Source organism: Acanthisitta chloris, unplaced genomic scaffold, assembly GCF_000695815.1.
Source record: "Acanthisitta chloris isolate BGI_N310 unplaced genomic scaffold, ASM69581v1 Scaffold25724, whole genome shotgun sequence".
NCBI lineage: Eukaryota > Metazoa > Chordata > Aves > Passeriformes > Acanthisittidae > Acanthisitta > Acanthisitta chloris.
This window is the reverse complement of record NW_008670173.1, coordinates 23,669-41,062: the sequence shown is the minus strand read 5'-3', so window position 1 is coordinate 41,062 and position 17,394 is coordinate 23,669. Positions and strand designations below refer to the sequence as shown.

The following is a 17,394-nucleotide window of genomic DNA, read 5'->3' as shown; positions in this document are numbered from 1 at the left end:
TGCTCAGCTCCCGGGTCGGTTTATGGCACATGGAGAGTGATCAACTAATAATAGTAATGTGACAGTTAGCTGACGGCCCGAGGAGCAGTCGCTGGTGCCAGACGGCGAGAGGCTGAGCGCGGTGGCTCAGAGCAGAGCCTCTCCCTGCGAACTTCACAAAGCGGCGGCAGAACGTGATTTTATTACATCTGAGTACATTCCCTTTCCTGCTTAAAGGTGACTTGTTTCCTACATGCTCAATTGTAAGGTCTCCGGCGCAGGACTTTTTCACCCTATCTCACCAGTATTGTCTGCCACCCTCGAGCTCAACTTCCAGCTGGATTATAACCGTTAGAACAATCAGCACCTGACCTCAGGCTGTGCAGATCTGAACGGCCATCGGCCTTAAAACAAAACATACTTGTCTTGGAAGGACAGCACAGGAACTTTGCCCCAGTGCCTCCCTCAGAACAGCTGTACTGCACCAGGGGCACACTTTGGCTTTCGGCTCTCAGGGACCCAACAGTTTCCAGCAGATGAACACATGTAACACACCAAACAAATTTGGGCAGATCAAAGCACATATACACTGCCCATCTACACTATCCCAAAAGGAAGTTTTTTTTCCACACCTGGAGCTCACTATAGCAGTTTAGCTTGGAAATAATCCTGCAAAAAGTAGTCTCCTAAACCAAGTGAAGGAACAAGAGCCTGACCCAGAGCTGGATGCAGTGAGGCCGTTCTGGCCAGTCCCACAGGCAGATCTGCCCTTGCACTGTGCCTGCATCCTACCTGCAAGCCCCAACAGCCTTGGGCTTTCACTTCTTAAGGTGTCTGGCTGAAGTACTTTTTGACTTCAAGAACAGAAACTCCAATATTGGGCTTTTTAGTGGATCTCTGGCTTATGTGTTGAAAACTAATCAATGCTGCAAACTCTTTAATGGAAGCAAACTAGAACAGGTTGACAAAAGCAGTTTAAACTGGACAGCCCAAAAGCTGTTCCCATTCCTTTCTTCATTTATGCAATAATTTTTAATAGTTTGTTGTTGTTGTTGTTGATTTCAGGGAGAAAATTCCAATTTCAAGATGAAACTGGTATCAATACTCCTGCCAAATTAAACAATTTTGCATTAGATTTTAAGAACTGTGCAAATTCAAGGTCTAGATACAGTTATATGAGCAACAGTTGTTTCACTAAAATATTTTATTTCATATACACAGCTGCAGTTCATTTAGGCAATAGAAAGGTCACAAATACTCTTACTCTGACACTTGCTTTGACACCTCTAGTTTGATAGAAACCAAAGACTACAAAAGTAAAGTATAATAATCATTAAGAGCACATTAAAAGTGAGACTATTATTACAACTAAATTACAAATTATATAAATATTTGACTCTTGTATAATCCCTACACATTCAACATTTCTGATCTCAGGAGTACAGTCATGGCAGAAAAGGATGGCTTTAAATTTAGCTTGTTCTCATTAGCATGATAAGTGGCATTCAAAACTACCTAAATTTAGAGATTATAAACTGAATTCTGATTTTGTTTATGAACTCACTAGAGTAGAACTGCATCATTCTATCACTGCTGTGCTGCAGCTCTGGCACTTGTGCTTTCAGAGATGGTGCACTCCTGAGATTCTGAAGCCACATGGCTGGTCACCAACAGATGTTCTGGTTACACCTTCTAGCTAAGGCATAGGTTATAAGAGGACTGATTCCTGTTCTGTGATACAAGGAGATAGCTACCTCTTTTTAAACTTACAGCTCTGTCTCTGGAGTTAGGAAGGACAGAATAGAGGAATGCTTTTTGGAAAAACATCCAAAAAGAGTCAGAGGAGATCAAAACTCTACCCACGTGTACCTGCACATTGCCCTCTCCCTCTCTCTTCTTCTCCCTTCCCTCTCTTTCTTCCTTTCTTAACCGTTTCTTAATCAAGTAATTGTTGGCAGTATCTTACAGCAACCAGATCCTGTATTTCTTATTTGGATGGGAAATAATACATCAGTTCAATTTCCAACCCAATTCTGTGGACTTTGAGAGCTTCATGAGCACATGGAAATGCTCCTGTTTTAAAGTGGCACAGGTAAGTCAGATATTATCAAGTTCTTCCCCTTTTTCTAAATATTTTGGAGTTTTATTAGCCCTTTTTCATTATTCTGTTTAAAAAAATCCTTTCATTTTTGACAGAAGACCAACTTTGAAAGTATCTGCAAACATTTATAATCTCATGTGCTTTCTTCAAGAGCTGTGAAAAACTGCATTTCTGCTTCTCTGTGATGAATGTTAAGGTGTGATCTTCTTAATATCATTTTATTAGACCAAACACAGCAGACATGTTCCTTTGCTGCATACAGGTACCACATTTGCTGGGGAATGTGCCATTTACTCTGTTACTTTTATTTCCAGATATTCCTATTGATTCCCAACCCAACAAGATACGTTACTGTTCCATATAATTTCAGTCATAGACTTGCAAAAAGCTGCCAAAATACAGAGAGTTTAAACATACTTATCTGCTCAAAAGTTAAGTGAAAAAACTTCATGTGCCAATACTGAAGACACATTGCAGAGAAAAACCAGCACAGAGTGGAGCACGGTGCCAAGCTCAGCAACTTGAACAGTGGAAATAGGCCAAGAGAAGCATTTGGAATTTCTGTTTTATTACACACAGCACTATACTTCTTTGTTGGCATTTCACACAAGTCATAGGACACATTTGCATCATTTTTGTATTTATCAAATGAGTACAACACAGAGGCAAAATGTTGGCTTCAGTAAAATCTATGAATTACACAGGCCTTCCTTTAGAACCCCCCGGGCTGCATTCCCAACGGAACTTGAAATGTTTCTAGGCACAGTTTGTTTCCATATCCCAGATTTTAACAACATGTTTCTCGAGGATCTGAGTATGTGGAATTACTCTGTAATTACTCTGCTTTACTTGCCACAGCATAGGTTCTTGTGGATTGGCTTTGTGTGGCAAAGCACATGTAAGTGGAGCTAAAGAGCCTAAGCTAACTATGAAATGTTGCTTCAGTTTACAGCAATCCACAGATTATAGCTCATTGTTATTCGTTACCTTTGGAATAGGAAAACCATTCCTGCGAGTTCCCTCACACCTGGCTGTGCTGTGCTCCTAGCAGAGCTCAGGGTTCCACATCCTGAGCCACAGTCTTACACTGCACATAGGTGACCACAGTTACTTAAATCTCCTCTTCCACAGACACCCGACTTCCCACGAGGAAGGGAGGAAGACAGAAATGCTTTTAATTATAAAACACTGCTTCGGTTCTGCTTCATGATTAACAAATCTTATTATACATACTTATTTAAAAATATATTTTGAATGCTACATATGAACCAAGAATGGCATTGGTATATTTACCACCATACAGAGGAGTAACAGTTTTAGAACCAGGAGAAGCTCTAAATGAGTTGGTGTAGCTAGCATAGCTTTGTAAATATAAATAAGTATTTTAAAACACCTTAATGATGTTTAATTATTTTAAAACAAAACAAAGTAAAAAATGCATACTGGCAGTCACTCCTGCCCAAATGGTGCTTGCATTTCCCCCACTGCTCCATTACACTGTTGAGCAAAACAGCTTCTCACACCCACACAAATGGAGTTCCAGGGCAGGGGCAACATGTTCAGTTCTGTGAGTGTGATTACATCATTGCATGTGTCACATGAATTAGAGGCTGCATATACCTCAGTCAAAACACCTTCTAGATCTAGACACCTAATGATTTGAAGACTCTGCAATGAACATTTTGTTCTATAAGCCTTTAAAGGAAACAACTCCATCAGCTTCACTTACAAATTATCTGTGCAAAAGTACAGTATTTCATAAATAAACTTTACTCAAATATTACAGAAAAAAGCTTTGGGATACATGAAGTATAAATACAGCGACAGCTGAGCTGCAAATTTTATTTAGGTATATACAATAATATGCTCACCAGTTCTTTTCATAGTGTGTTTAACCTCCCTGAGTCCTTTTCCATACTTAGCCACATGATGTGTTTCCAGATGCTTGTTCAGTAACAGCCACAATTGCTTCAGCATTAGAGACAGAGGTGGAAAGGAGCACGTCAGTGTGCACTCCATGTCATTTGTCATGGGTTTTAAGCTTACTGTACTTTTGCTTCTAAGAGCCCAGTGGTCATGACATGCCCATGGCCACTCACACAAGCACCCACATGTCTTAGTGAATCTGCTCCAAGATAGGCCATTAACAGTTCCGTGTGTCGGATTAACAGTTGTGTTAGATCTTCAGCCAAACTCTCCATAGTTGAGTATCTCACCTTTTCAAAATCAAAAATGTCTTTGAGGAAGAAAAGCACTTGATCCTAGCAGGGGGAAAAAAAAATGAAAAAGCTTGTATTGGCTTACGAGAAGGAAGAGAAAGTATCGTAATGCTAACAGCTCTTTCTTTCACACGTTTCCTAAAATTTCCGTTCATTTATTGTTTTGGTGCTGAAACAGGAATCACAGAATCGTAGAATCAACCGGGTTGGAAGAGACCTCAAAGATCATCGAGTCCAACCCTACTGTGGTTACTAGACCATGGCACTAAGTGCCACATCCAGTCTCATCTTGAAAACCTCCAGGGATAGTGAATCCACCACCTCCCTGGGCAGCCCATTCCAATGTCTGATCACTCTCTCCACAAAAAATCTCTTCCTAATATCCAATCTGAACATCCCCTGGCAGAGCTTGAGTCTGTGCCCTCAAGTGCACTAAAACAGACTTTGCAAAACAGTTCTAGGTTTAAAGCATTTAATATGAAAACATTTCTTTTTCATGGCTCCTTACTGTTAGTCTTAACCTCAGGAAAATGCACATGTGTGCTTATAAATAAGGTTTAGATTTAGGTAAGTGGGAATTAAGAAGAAGTTGCAAACCTTGAAGAAGCAGCATAGGTCATAAAGGGAATTTCTGGGGCCCAGAAAGCCCCACGCCAAGACCGGGCTGATGTGTTCACATATAGCATAGAAATGTGCAAAAAATCCATCAGGCACCTAGTGATGGAAAAATTGTAGACAAAAGTCACACAGAAAATTTAGTATAACATTAAGTCTTCATAAAGGCCTAACACATCAAATACTCAGGGCTGTGGTAACCTGAACCCCTTCAAGTTATAGGGCAACTGCATCAGACAAGTGTCATGATTCATTGAGAAAAGGCACTTTGTAATTTAAATATTTTAAGATTAATAAGCCCCAAAAGAACATAACCAACCCACTCTGACTCCCATATGACAGATCAGCTGATTTTAGTCAGTTATTTCTGTTTGAGCCCCTATACACTATGTATAGCTGAAACTTGCCAAGAAGTAAGCAAATCACACAGCTTTGGAAAAAAAATAAATTACACAAGAATCAATCTTTAAATGTAAAGAAAAACATAAGATATCTGAGAATGTCCATCCTGTTGTTACTTTTACAACCTACAGGCACTCATAAAATATAATGTACATTTGGATATCATATATAAACGCACAGTTTATTTTACTACTCAAACATATTTATAATTTTAAAGCATCAATTAATTTATAAAATAATAAGCCCACAAAATAATAATCAAATCAAGCATCTAAAACTGTCCATAAGTAAATTTCAGTTCATCAAGTCCCTTGTGGTACAGTTAATCTCTCCCTTGAACGGATTGACTTTTATCTAACTCCAGCAGCACAGATGAATCTAATCCCAAGAAATAAAAAGTTTCTCACACTTTTAAAACCTCATAAATATTGAGACTTCAGTATACATAGGAGCTAGAGTAGGGTAGTTGTGCATCAAAATAGCGAAGGAAATAGGTTATTATAACATTGATATGGACACAGATGTTTATATAAAACCAGTGTATAAAATATCTATCTATATAAAATTCCCAACCATATTGACACAGGGATGTCACACCTCCAACCTCAAGAGACAATGGTAGCAGAGAACCATTTACAAAATACCAACTACCACTGGAAGACACTTTTTTTGCAATGAAATGTATCTTGAGCAGAGAGGAGTCACACAAACAGCTATGGTGAGACTCAGCGAGAGGTGTCAGTGCCTATCACTCGAGCAGAGACTCCTCACCTGCAGTGTGCAAAACCACATCTAATGGCTATGGATGTCCTGCAGCAAGCCTCAGCTCGGCTCTGGAGTGGCTATTTCAGGGATGGAGCATTTGCCTCCTGGGTCTAATAAAGTCCTCCAAAGGTGGAAGCAAACTGCTGCTGGCACAGAGAAGTTCTGCTGGAAAATCTGCAGAGTTCCTTCACAGAGAGGTCAGGACACAGAAAGAGGCTGAGGGAGGCTGCAACAGACTTCCTGCCACTGGCAAGGAATGTGGAACTTCAAGCAGGCAGAAGGACAGGAGTGAATTTGATTTAGCTGTGGAGATGATGCAGGGACATGGCACTGACAATCCTAGCACACACAGGCGAGGCACAAGGTTAATGACCTTGGCCTGCAAAAATCTGAGATATGTGTGTGGGGTGGTGAGTCAGAAATTACTGTCACCACTGCTGACTGGACCTAAACTAGGTTGAAAAATCTTTCACCTAAGACCTTTTACTAAAAAACTGGTATTAGGGCCCCACGAGCTAAACTTCTACAATTGGCAACCTCTTGTCTAAACTAACATGTCTATAGATTGATCTAAGGGTTGATCTCTGTTTTGCCAAAGCTACAAAACAGAACTTAAAATTCTTAGCAGCTGATCAATAACTTTGTTCCATGTAGTTTGTAGGGCAACTTACCTTCATTTGCTGTCTTTTCTGCTTCAGTACTGACCAACAGCTTGAAGCCACAGCCTAATGGTAAAAATAAAAAACAAAAAACAAGACAAACAAAACCCAAGCCCAAATAACTTTTCATCTCAAAATAACTCATCTGCAGAATACTGTACTTCTACATTTTGGGCATATGTATTTTCTTCAGTTTCAATCTTGTGATAACACAAAGTTTAAAACTATAAAACAGCCACTGATACAAAATAACCAAGTTTCTATGTAGTTTATATTTGTTATTTCAGATCTATCTTTGCAGCATTTTCTTTAGTTTAATTCAAATGCACTTTGGCATCCTTGACTGATTTTACAGTTCCAACAGTTAGCAACATTCACTGGGCTGAACTGAGGACCAATCTCTTATATACCAAAGTGTGTATTCAGACATAAGTAACTATTTTAGATATTAAGTGGCATGTGAACACATGCAAATGTCTTTTTTTCATTTTAGCAAAAACATTCCTGCAATAGCTTCAGATTCAGCTAAGGAGTTTTGTCCAAATATGGACCTGTGAAATACAATATACTGATAATCAGTCATGGGCTTTTTCCCCTCAGAGCTTTTAACTATCCTCATCTGACTCTCCTTCAGTACTGCAAGAGAACTTGCTACTCATAAAACACAATGTTACCACATAAGTACAAAAATATGTGCATGAAACCTTTTCTTTTACTCTAGAGGGAATATTTCAATTGCAAGACAAAATAAAGGCAGTTTACAGACACAAATGGATGACATGACAGCAGCATCTGCACCAGCTGACCAAGGCAGTAGCTGATCTCTCTAACAGAGGGATAAGATCTACTTGACAAATAAACAATCACATCTGAAAAACCATGAATTGTAATCAACATTTGAATGCCTGCACTGCATGAACTGACTTTTGTTTCCTGGCAACTTTGTGCCTCATTGCTACATCTCTGGTCTATAAACCAAAACCTGGATCTAACATTTAAGATGTGGCTAACAGAAACTTCACTTCTAAGCTTCTGCTTCCTCAGTGAAAACTCATTTTTACAGGACAAGTTCAAATATTTTGTCCAATACACTGAAACATTCCTATATTTTGGGCCCAGACTCATAGCTTTTAAATTGCCATTATGAAAAACTTGATAATACAATCTGTTTAACTTTTCCTGAGGAACGTTTCAGGTACACACTCAGTTGTACTGGAAGCTAAACTGGACTTTACAGTGAAGGACAGTGTAGTTTTAAGGCTCCTAACAAAACAATATGCACAGTCTTTATCCTGCAGTCATTGGGTTTCTCCTTGTTTTCAGGTTGTACTTTAAGGATGTAAAGCACAGATGACCAGAAGAGTTTCAGCATAGAGAGCAATTTTCCATCCGAATGCTCACACCAATGTTACACTGATCATTCCATCTACTTATTGTAAAGGACTAGAGGTGAATTGTTCTGATAATTACATACGAATACTTACTGTTTCTTTAAAGGAGGAGTTTAGCCAGCGGTTGTTTACTACATTCTGTATAGATATTGGTGGATTTTCTAAATCTTCAAATGAATCCATTAATATGAAGTCCAGAACAACATCATAGAAATTCAGGTTTTTCACCTGAAATAATGAGAACATGATCTAAGTAACCCAGTTTCCCTTTCAGCAGTGGAATTCAGCATGCACCATATTCTCACACTGTATTAACATGCAGATTTATAATTGTTTTTCAAGAATAATAAAGATACTGTCAGTAAAGGAGAAGTTAAAGAAAATATTATGTACTTTAGTACTATTCTGGTGATGCCATTTCTCTAAATCAGCAATATAAACAAAAAAAGAGTTGCCTTTCCCACAATTCTGAACTGTAAAAATTTATTTTTAGATGCTATGGTTTGCATCATTCAGAGGAAAAGCACTTTTCAGAAGTTCAGACTCACTCCTCTAGCTGCAAGTTCCATTTCAGTATTATCCCAGTGATCTGTTTGTTCCAAAAAATATATCATTTCATCAAAGACATCTTCAAATTTCTTTGGATTCTGTAAAGTAAAAGCAATGGGTATCAAGCAAACTCAACAAGAGCTATGGTTTATTTACACTGGAAAGTGAACTCTGGTAGAAGTTACATAAGCAATGTAACCTTAGTTAAAAAAGGCTTTTACCTTTCGTGCTCTCACAATTAAAGCAGACAAAATTTTCCTTCCACTTTCAGCCAGAAATATTCTGTTTGCTGTTTCTGAAAGAACTATCTAAAAGGGAACAGAAAACAAAAGCATGTTCATTCACAGGTTACATTAAGTGACCTTAAGTGCTTCAATCAGATTTCATATAACCATAACCTCTAGTGTAGTAGCAAGTTCCTAATAAGCCTTTGGTGTGAAGGTTCCAAAGCTAATCATCAACTTGGGACTCCTCTGCAAATACATCTCATTTCAGAATCACAGAAATGTAGAAGCAACAAGAAAATATTTAATTGCAGCACACGTTATACTGATGGCTGCACAGAGAGCTCAGGCATATTTTCAGTGCTGGACAGGACACACAGACAATCACTCCTGACTGTTTACCTGGAAAGCTTGTCGAATACAATGAAGCTTCGCCAGGAAGTCACTGTCTCCTAGACATTCAAACATTTCAGTCCTATAGAAAACAGAAAAGTTTTCAGAGACCATTAAAAAAGAGAAGCACAAGGATACTGATCTAAGTCTAACTCATATAAAAAATGCCTAGTACAAGTAATTTCTAAACATGATTTCTAGATAGAATATTTAACTTCAATTCTTGCTTTTCTTGGAAATAATTAAATCGATACCTTAACACCCGTGAATAAATTTTGCCTTCTTCTGCTAAGTGCATAGCTTCCTCATACAATGGGCAGTGGCACAGGGAATCCAGACCATATGTGTTACGAATCTCTCTATGCTCTGTAAGCTGCAAAAAAAAATTTTAAAGTTCATTAAAGACCTTGCTAACATAATTTTAGTACAGATAAAACAAATCAAAGAAGTTTTCCTGATATTCTGCTGAAAAATGCATCCTTTTCTGCATCTGCTTAAAACAACGGGACAACACAACTTGTGAACAGAAGAGACACACCACGTCTCAGGACTTACTTCATAACTTTTAAACCCTAAAAGCTACAGTGTCAAGTTACAAAACTTTAACTAACACAATGGAGGCAGCTTACTGTAGTGTTTAATTTGCCTAGTTAAGTTTTTTAATTGTCTAGTTGAATGTAATGGGTCTCAAAGCTGTTAAAAGAAAATAATTGCCAGGACACAAAGTACAGAATGATTGCATCATGCAAATCTTCAGGAAGCTGGAAATAGTAACATCCTCCCACCCCTGGTTTTGTTTTGCTGGTAAATATCACTGCGAGTTTCCACAGCATTGTATGAGCACTCAGCATTTTATATCTCCAGGCTCCCAAAAAGGTTTCTATTATTGGCAGTTTTAATTCTATGCTTATCATGTAAATTAACATGAACTTGTAGACAACTTCAAAGAAAGAAAAAACAAAAGCAGATTAGGAATTCAATGCACATAAATAACTGAGAACTCCTGTTTACAGGATATCATATTTAATCCACTAGCTAGCTAAAATTTCCATTACGAGCATTGCATCATATTATGAATGATCTCAAAAAATAAATCAGACGTTTACACATCATTCAGTTTAGTTAATGACCAGAAAATGAATTCTAACTTTTCTTTTACATTGGTTTTTTAATGTCCTGCATGAGGCAAACAAACCTGTGTTTCTAGGCTATAAAATCAGAGCCCAGAAACATCATTCAAAATAATTCTCAAAGCAACTGAGCTATATAAAAAGTCACCTTATATCTTAGAAGGATTCAAAAAAAGATCAGACTACAGTATAACTTTATGTTAAACTTCCATTAAAACTTTCAAATAAATGTATGCTGAAGCTTTTCCTGTTACTGAGGACACAGAGTTGCTGTATGAGACTTCGTGAAGACACAAAGCAGTTTGCTCCCACAGGCTCCAGTGGAGCCAATTGCAGCAACAACAGTTGGGCCAAGTAGGTTTGCCTGCTAGGGGGAGACTATAAGCATGAGCCAATTCCTTCTTTTCTCCATGTAAACGTTTAAGATTTCAGTGCAGAGTTTGTGTTCTGACAAGTGCAGCACATTGTTAGATGGTGTTTATTTGCTGGAACTTACACTGGTGTTTTGAATCACTCACACCAGTGTCCTTTCACTGCTAGCAAATACATACAATTTCTTCCATAAATTGTCAGGTTCCATTAGAAATTGATTTGTTTGGCTTAAAAAACCCCACCAAAACCAAACCAAAAAACCCTCTGCATTTCCATAGAGCTTTCTGTAGACTTGAGTTCAAACTCAAGTGACAAGACAGTAGTTAGGGAATAAGTAAATTAATAGAACTGTAAGGTCAACAAAATTTTATACTTAAATGAGTAATGTTCACTTTCAGAATTCATCTAGCTTGAAAGTATTTCCATTCTGAAATCTGAATTCTCAATTCTGAATTCTGTTTATTGGTTGTTTTCTTGGAAGAACTGACTAGAATTAGCTGACTTCCTAAAGCAGATTTACAGCTATTAAGACCAATGATTTTATTCCAATTTAATAATATTAATAACAGCATCAAAATGTGGTTTGGATTTGCTAATTCAAAAAGGCCACCTGAAAATTTATGTTCTTATTAAACAAAGAAAGCCACACAGCTTTTAACTGAAAATATATAGGATGGAATAATTTAACCAACTGGAAGAAACAGGAACATATTGATTCCTTTCAGATGTAGAAAATCAATATACACACACAGACACATATATGGTGTAATAGCTAGAACAGGTATACACAAGAAAAAGTGAAAAATCTTTACTCCAGAATTTCTTTTTCTATGTTATGGTTAAGAAAATATTAACTGTGGACCAATACATACATACATATTTTCCAAAATAAAGACCAAAACAGAACAGAAATACATTTACTAATTTATTTCTTACCTGATCCAGCTATTACTGAAGCCACAAAACATTCCATTTACCTTATTTCATTTGCAAAGCATGAGAAGAAATAAGTTGTGAACACATAAGCACTTTGTAAACAGCTGTGCCTCTCTTGGAGAATAAAATTTCTGTGATAAAAGGGATTATATTAGTTTTTTTTCTAGTGAACTTTGGGCAAATCACCTTCTTCAGATATTTAGGCAAACTGACTGTGGCTGAATGAGGACTCACGATTTCTACAGTTAGATGAAGGTAACCTCCACCTGCTGCCAGCACACCTGAGATACTAACACCTCTAGCAAAGGAAGATGCCTGATCACAGCCTTTGTGGTCAGAGATGAGCACTGAGTCTGATACCTGGGAGTTGTGTGAGAACCTTGGTTATATTTAGCTTTATGTTTAAGCTTCCTCTCATGCTAGCAGATGAAACAAAATAGCTGTTCCTGTTGTAATGTGTATTACTGAGCTCCAATGAAGACACCGGTTTAATCGACAGGCTACTAAGCGGGAGAGAAAGGTCTGACTGTTCTGCTGAGAGGATGGTTTTGATTACAGATTCAAGTTAGTTCCAGCCAACAGCATTTGGAAAGGGGGTGCAAATTCCTCTATCATTGACTTCTCCTTGCATGCAAAAAGTGAAACCCAAACAAACTTTAAACCAGAAACTAAAAGGACCTCTTAAGTTTAACTAGAAAAGATGATTTACACACAAGCTCTGAAGCTGCACTGTAATGCCCCTGGAGTCACCGTGGATTTTCTTTTGATGCTTTCTACTATTTATAAATACATTGATACATAAATATTTTATATGTAGATATAGACAATATATATATGTAACATACATTATTGTATTTTAAGTGGTCTTGCAACCACTCAATAATGGCCATTTTGTAAGATCAAACAAGGTGAAAGCTCAAAGCAAAAGTACTTGAAGATGCTCTGAACACACATTCACATTTCTAACATAGTGGAGTTCAGTCATTAGAAAAATTCACAAATCATATACAAAGTTTAACCACATGCAGAGCATACAACATCTTCTAGATGAGAACTTCACAAGCTGACATCAAAAGGAAAATTAACTCTTTTGTCGTAAAAGTCTCTGAAGACTTGTTACCTTTGAAAAAAAGGCAGGGAGAAAGGTTAAATTAACTACCTTATATAAACTGGCATGCATGAAGGATATTTATTCAGGTACCTGCTTTTTACCCCACTATGCACCGTGTCATTTTCCTCACCAGGGGGTCAGTATTTTTCAGAAGTTATCAGAAACCCCCAGCATCCCACATCTTGCCATCACAGGTAAGTTGGACACTTGAAAGCTCCTCCAGACCTCTGTTGCCACTCTGTGTTGGACACCTCTTTGCATGGCCACTGCCATTCTGAAATTCTTGACACACATCTAAGGATGACCAAGTGCTCCATGCACAGCTACCAGCAGTGCTGTCAGCTGTAACAGAGGCTTGTGACAATGGACATGGCACACCAAGCTCTAAATGTCTGCCACTGTCTCAGCACCACGTGGGGTTACAAGGAGAAAAACACAAAAATGCAGAGAAAGAAGAGATGAAAAGATCAATGACCCCATAGCAGCAATTTCATCTTGTAAGGCTTTACTTCTATCCATTCAGGGCTCAAAAAGGAGAGTAGTTGGTGACCACCCCACAGGACATTTATCATGACCTGCAGTGGATACCTAACTTCATTAGGCTGAAATATGTACATCTTCAAAACTCCGAAGCTTGTAGTGCTAACTTGTGTCTAAGCTTGTACTTCAAACTTGTGGCTCTATACATGGTGCTGCAAAACAGCCTCTGACTAACAGCACAGACTGTTCAGATGCTGATCAGTTGTGTCTCGAGAGTTCAGCTTTAGGGCTGCATCTACTAGTAAAGAGATGCTGAAATCACTGCTGGAAAGCATCGAACATCTGGAGCTTGCAATAGGTTTTAAGTCTGGGATTCTCTGACTACTTTAGCCTAAGGAACAGGCTCAGTACTCTTACTTGCCACCCACAGGCTGTTCCTTAATAAATAGAAAAAATTCTCAGCTGTGCATCAAGATCTTGTTGACTACCAAAATAACCACCTACATGAATGTAACGAAAAATAAACAATGCCAGACCTTTTAGGAATTCTTGTTTGCTCCTCCTAATAAAAAGGTCACTTTACTGGCACAGTCAGCATTCCCTACATTCCAAGAAACGATGCTTAGCCTATATTAAAAAGGCTGATGATGACCTCTTCAGAAGCTAAAGACATTCAGTGAATAGATTTTTTTAAGGAACATAAGTAGCTGCAGGATGAGAGTGAAACACGCTTTGGGAGTTTACTAACTGAAACATTTGAGATGGTACTTTAATAAACTGAAATGATGAAGTGGCCTATTCCACCTAAGATCTGGAAGAAACCAGGAAGGCTATTACTGATTAAAAAAAAGAGCAAGTAAGGCTTTATTCATGTGTCTAAAATATCTCCCAAGCTGTGGACCGAGTTAACATTTTAACAAAGAAAGCAAAGTTCATTTGATAATAGAACTACAGATTCAGTTCTAGGCAAGATATGAAAATAAAAATGCATGTGCACTGACAACAGAGAGGCAGCAACAAAGCTCACTGTGAGAGAGCAGGAAAGAGGTTCTGTTGGAAAGATGGAAAAGAAGCCAGGAAAGAGAGGGTAGAGGCCTTTATCTGGCACAGTCACTGCTGTATTCTTGGCAAAGGTGGCAGCTATTTTGATCACAGTAGATGAGACAGCAAGACTTTGAAAGTGATACTAACCCTTGTCAACACAAATTGATGGCAGACAGGCTCAAATGGGGAAGAAAATACCATTATTTATCACAGTATACTGTATTAATAACTTAATTAGGGCAAATGGTTGTGCTTACCACCCCTCCTGCAGTGCTTCTGAGAGCCTCAGTGTGTGTAAGAACAGAAGTCTCTCTGGGTGTAGGGATGGCAACTGGGTCCAAATTGTCTTTATAAGGACTCAGGCACCTGTGTGTTATAGGTGTTCAGACTGGTACAATTCTGTGTGAGGAGTGAACAAGTGTATGATCCTCAGCATCCTCTTGATTATCAGCCATAGCCAAGATGAAGTTTTGGCATATCCTACTTCTATCCTGTAGAACTCATCAAAAGAGCATGTGATTTAAACTCTGCCAAGTGTCCCAGTTTTGTACAGCTCTTTCCTTGAAAGTCATCTTCCTATGTTTTGTCCTCATATAACACAGTATAACACATTCTTGTTGCCTCTAAAGCAGTATCCCTATTAATTTACATTTGAGAACCTATGCCTTGTGTTATGATTCCCTGAATCTTTGCTGCTATCTCTCCTGAGGGCAGAGAACTAAATTTGACTTGACTCTGTGTCAGCATTGAAACTTGAAAATGGTTTCCAGTCTCTAAAACCAGTGCCACACAAAATGCTTAGTACTGCTCCCTAGGACAGGATGCAATGCAGAAGGAAGACAAGTAACTGTCAACACAGCTTTGCAGAGTGATGTGACAACAAATAATGTGGCTACTTTCTCATTTCCTGGAAGGTGAAATTACTAATTCCAGTAGGGCAAAAATCCCACAGCAGTATAAACACACATACCAATTTCAGATTTAAACACTTTGCTAAACACTTCTATCAGGACATCAAGTTCAGGCCAGTATCTTAACTGCAATCAGGGAGAAAGAACAACTGCCTATTTGTCCCTTAGCTGAGACAAACCCAAAGCTGAAAAAGCCTCAGACCTCTTAGCCTAAATTACAATTGCTAGTGCAAGAGAGAAAAAATGCAAAAAGTAGGTAAGGAAGTAGCTACCTGACATCATCATGTCTAAAATGAAAGTATCCAGTATGTCAATTCTAATCCAGTTACATCAAAGCAATTACTGTTCTCTACTTATTGCTGAACACACTGCAAAGTACTTATTACTCCTTCTCATTGCCACAGTTATTTGTAGTACTGATTTGAAGCATTTTTTGTCCCTCAGAGGATGAATGAAACATTAAATCAAGGTAACAGTGTATTTGTATGAGGACACTAATTCACAGCTTTATTTTACCTGCACCACACTATGATGTCCTGTACCTCCTACTAGAAAACTAAGTGACCCTGTAGTTAAGCCTAGGGGCTCATATTTAATCCACAATATTGACGGTGTCCTGGCTTGAACACCAAAGTGCTAGTTGTTCATGCTTTGTTAATCTTCATGACTCCTGTCAGCTGAGAATTTCACTAGATTCTTCACTAAAATCTGAGAAAGGAGAGCCTGTTCTATTGGCAAATTCTAGAACAGCTGGGAAGGAAGAGAAAATCTTCACAACTTAGTCCTGGAAGAAAGAGTTGACAGAAGTAGCTTTAAGATATCAAAAGGTGGAGAGTATTTTCAGGATATATAAAGACAATTACATTGCCAATTCTGACCCAAACATTTCTTTAGCAAATACTGGGACAATACAGCTTCAGGATAGGATGATGATTCCACTGAGGTGATACATCCTGGGTTTTTCCTGTTGGGTTAGTTGGTTTTGGTGAGGTTTTTTTTAAGTCAAGCAACACAAAAGATCATAAGGGATTATTCCCATCTTCAAATACTTGCAAAAACAAAACCAAAGCTTTGGGTAGGGGGAATGGAGGGGAGAAGAAAGACAGAAAATGTGCAAACCATAATGGTTTACAGCAGTTCCTCTCAAGAGCCAATAGAGTTGAAGCAAGCTTGAATTGTGGCCTTGTCCAAATTACAGCAAAGAGCAACCAGCCTCTGTGGATACAATCTCTGTCAGGAATGAATGTTAGACATCACAACTTAATGTGATGACTAAATCATGGCAATTGTGTTAGGGAAAAACAAACCCTATAACAGACAGTCAAAATGATAATTGCAAAGAATATGTATGTAATTCTCTTTTTTCACAAGTGTCTGAGTTTAGCAGCTTAGTTGCAGTGCATATATTATAATAATATCTATCACAAGATGTATCTATTGAGGCCAATTGCCTTTCCCATTATTTGGAGAAGAGTGCTATTCAAGATCACTTCAGCTCCCAAGAGACTACAAAGGGAGGTATTCCTCATTCATGTAAGTGTGTCGCTGCATATGTGGTTCTTTCAAATACTTCAGAGGAGCTGTAGCTGACTGCAGCTAATATACAATGTCCCGTTATCCAAAGAGTATTTCTTTATGTATCCTTTGTGGTTTTAGCAAAGAAGATTAGAGAAAGTTACATGAAGTACATTCTATTGTTATGGAAGTTTCCCTGTCTGACCATTCAGGAGCCACCTGACAGTCACATTCCACTGCCAGAGGCTTTCACTGCTGGGACAGAAGCCCCTTCACAGCTGCAGCTCCAGTGACCCAACAGGTCCCTGCTTGACTCCATGCAGAGCACACTCTCACACAGTCAGACCAGGTTTCCTTACCAGCTCGACATCAGGTTTGCCTTAGCAGTCTCAGACCTTCGGTTCCTTTAATGTAACCATGGTACAACGACACAGTAACAGCTCGAGCTGCTGCTCCCATATCATGCACGGAACATGCTAAAACAAGTACTCTCAATTTCTAAAAACTTCCCCTCACAAAAAAACCCCAACCAACTCCAAAAAATACAAAGCCTTCTTCATATATCCTTAGAGTATGGTAAGGCAATAGGAAAAAAAGA

The 17,394-nt window shown here is 38.4% G+C and overlaps 1 protein-coding gene across 1 annotated transcript in view; it reads right to left on the bottom strand.

The window, feature by feature from the left end:
• Positions 1–4,122: 4,122 nt before the first annotated feature.
• The window catches only part of FAM73A (family with sequence similarity 73, member A), a 36,383-nt gene continuing 23,111 nt past the window's right edge, over positions 4,123–17,394 (bottom strand). Inside the window, exons 8-15 of the mRNA XM_009073592.1 lie at positions 9,552–9,670; positions 9,307–9,379; positions 8,902–8,988; positions 8,680–8,778; positions 8,225–8,359; positions 6,753–6,806; positions 4,897–5,013; positions 4,123–4,341 (exon numbers count right to left, since the gene is read on the bottom strand). Coding sequence (XP_009071840.1) covers positions 4,123–4,341; positions 4,897–5,013; positions 6,753–6,806; positions 8,225–8,359; positions 8,680–8,778; positions 8,902–8,988; positions 9,307–9,379; positions 9,552–9,670 — 903 coding nt within the window. The remainder of the gene's footprint in view (positions 4,342–4,896; positions 5,014–6,752; positions 6,807–8,224; positions 8,360–8,679; positions 8,779–8,901; positions 8,989–9,306; positions 9,380–9,551; positions 9,671–17,394) is intronic.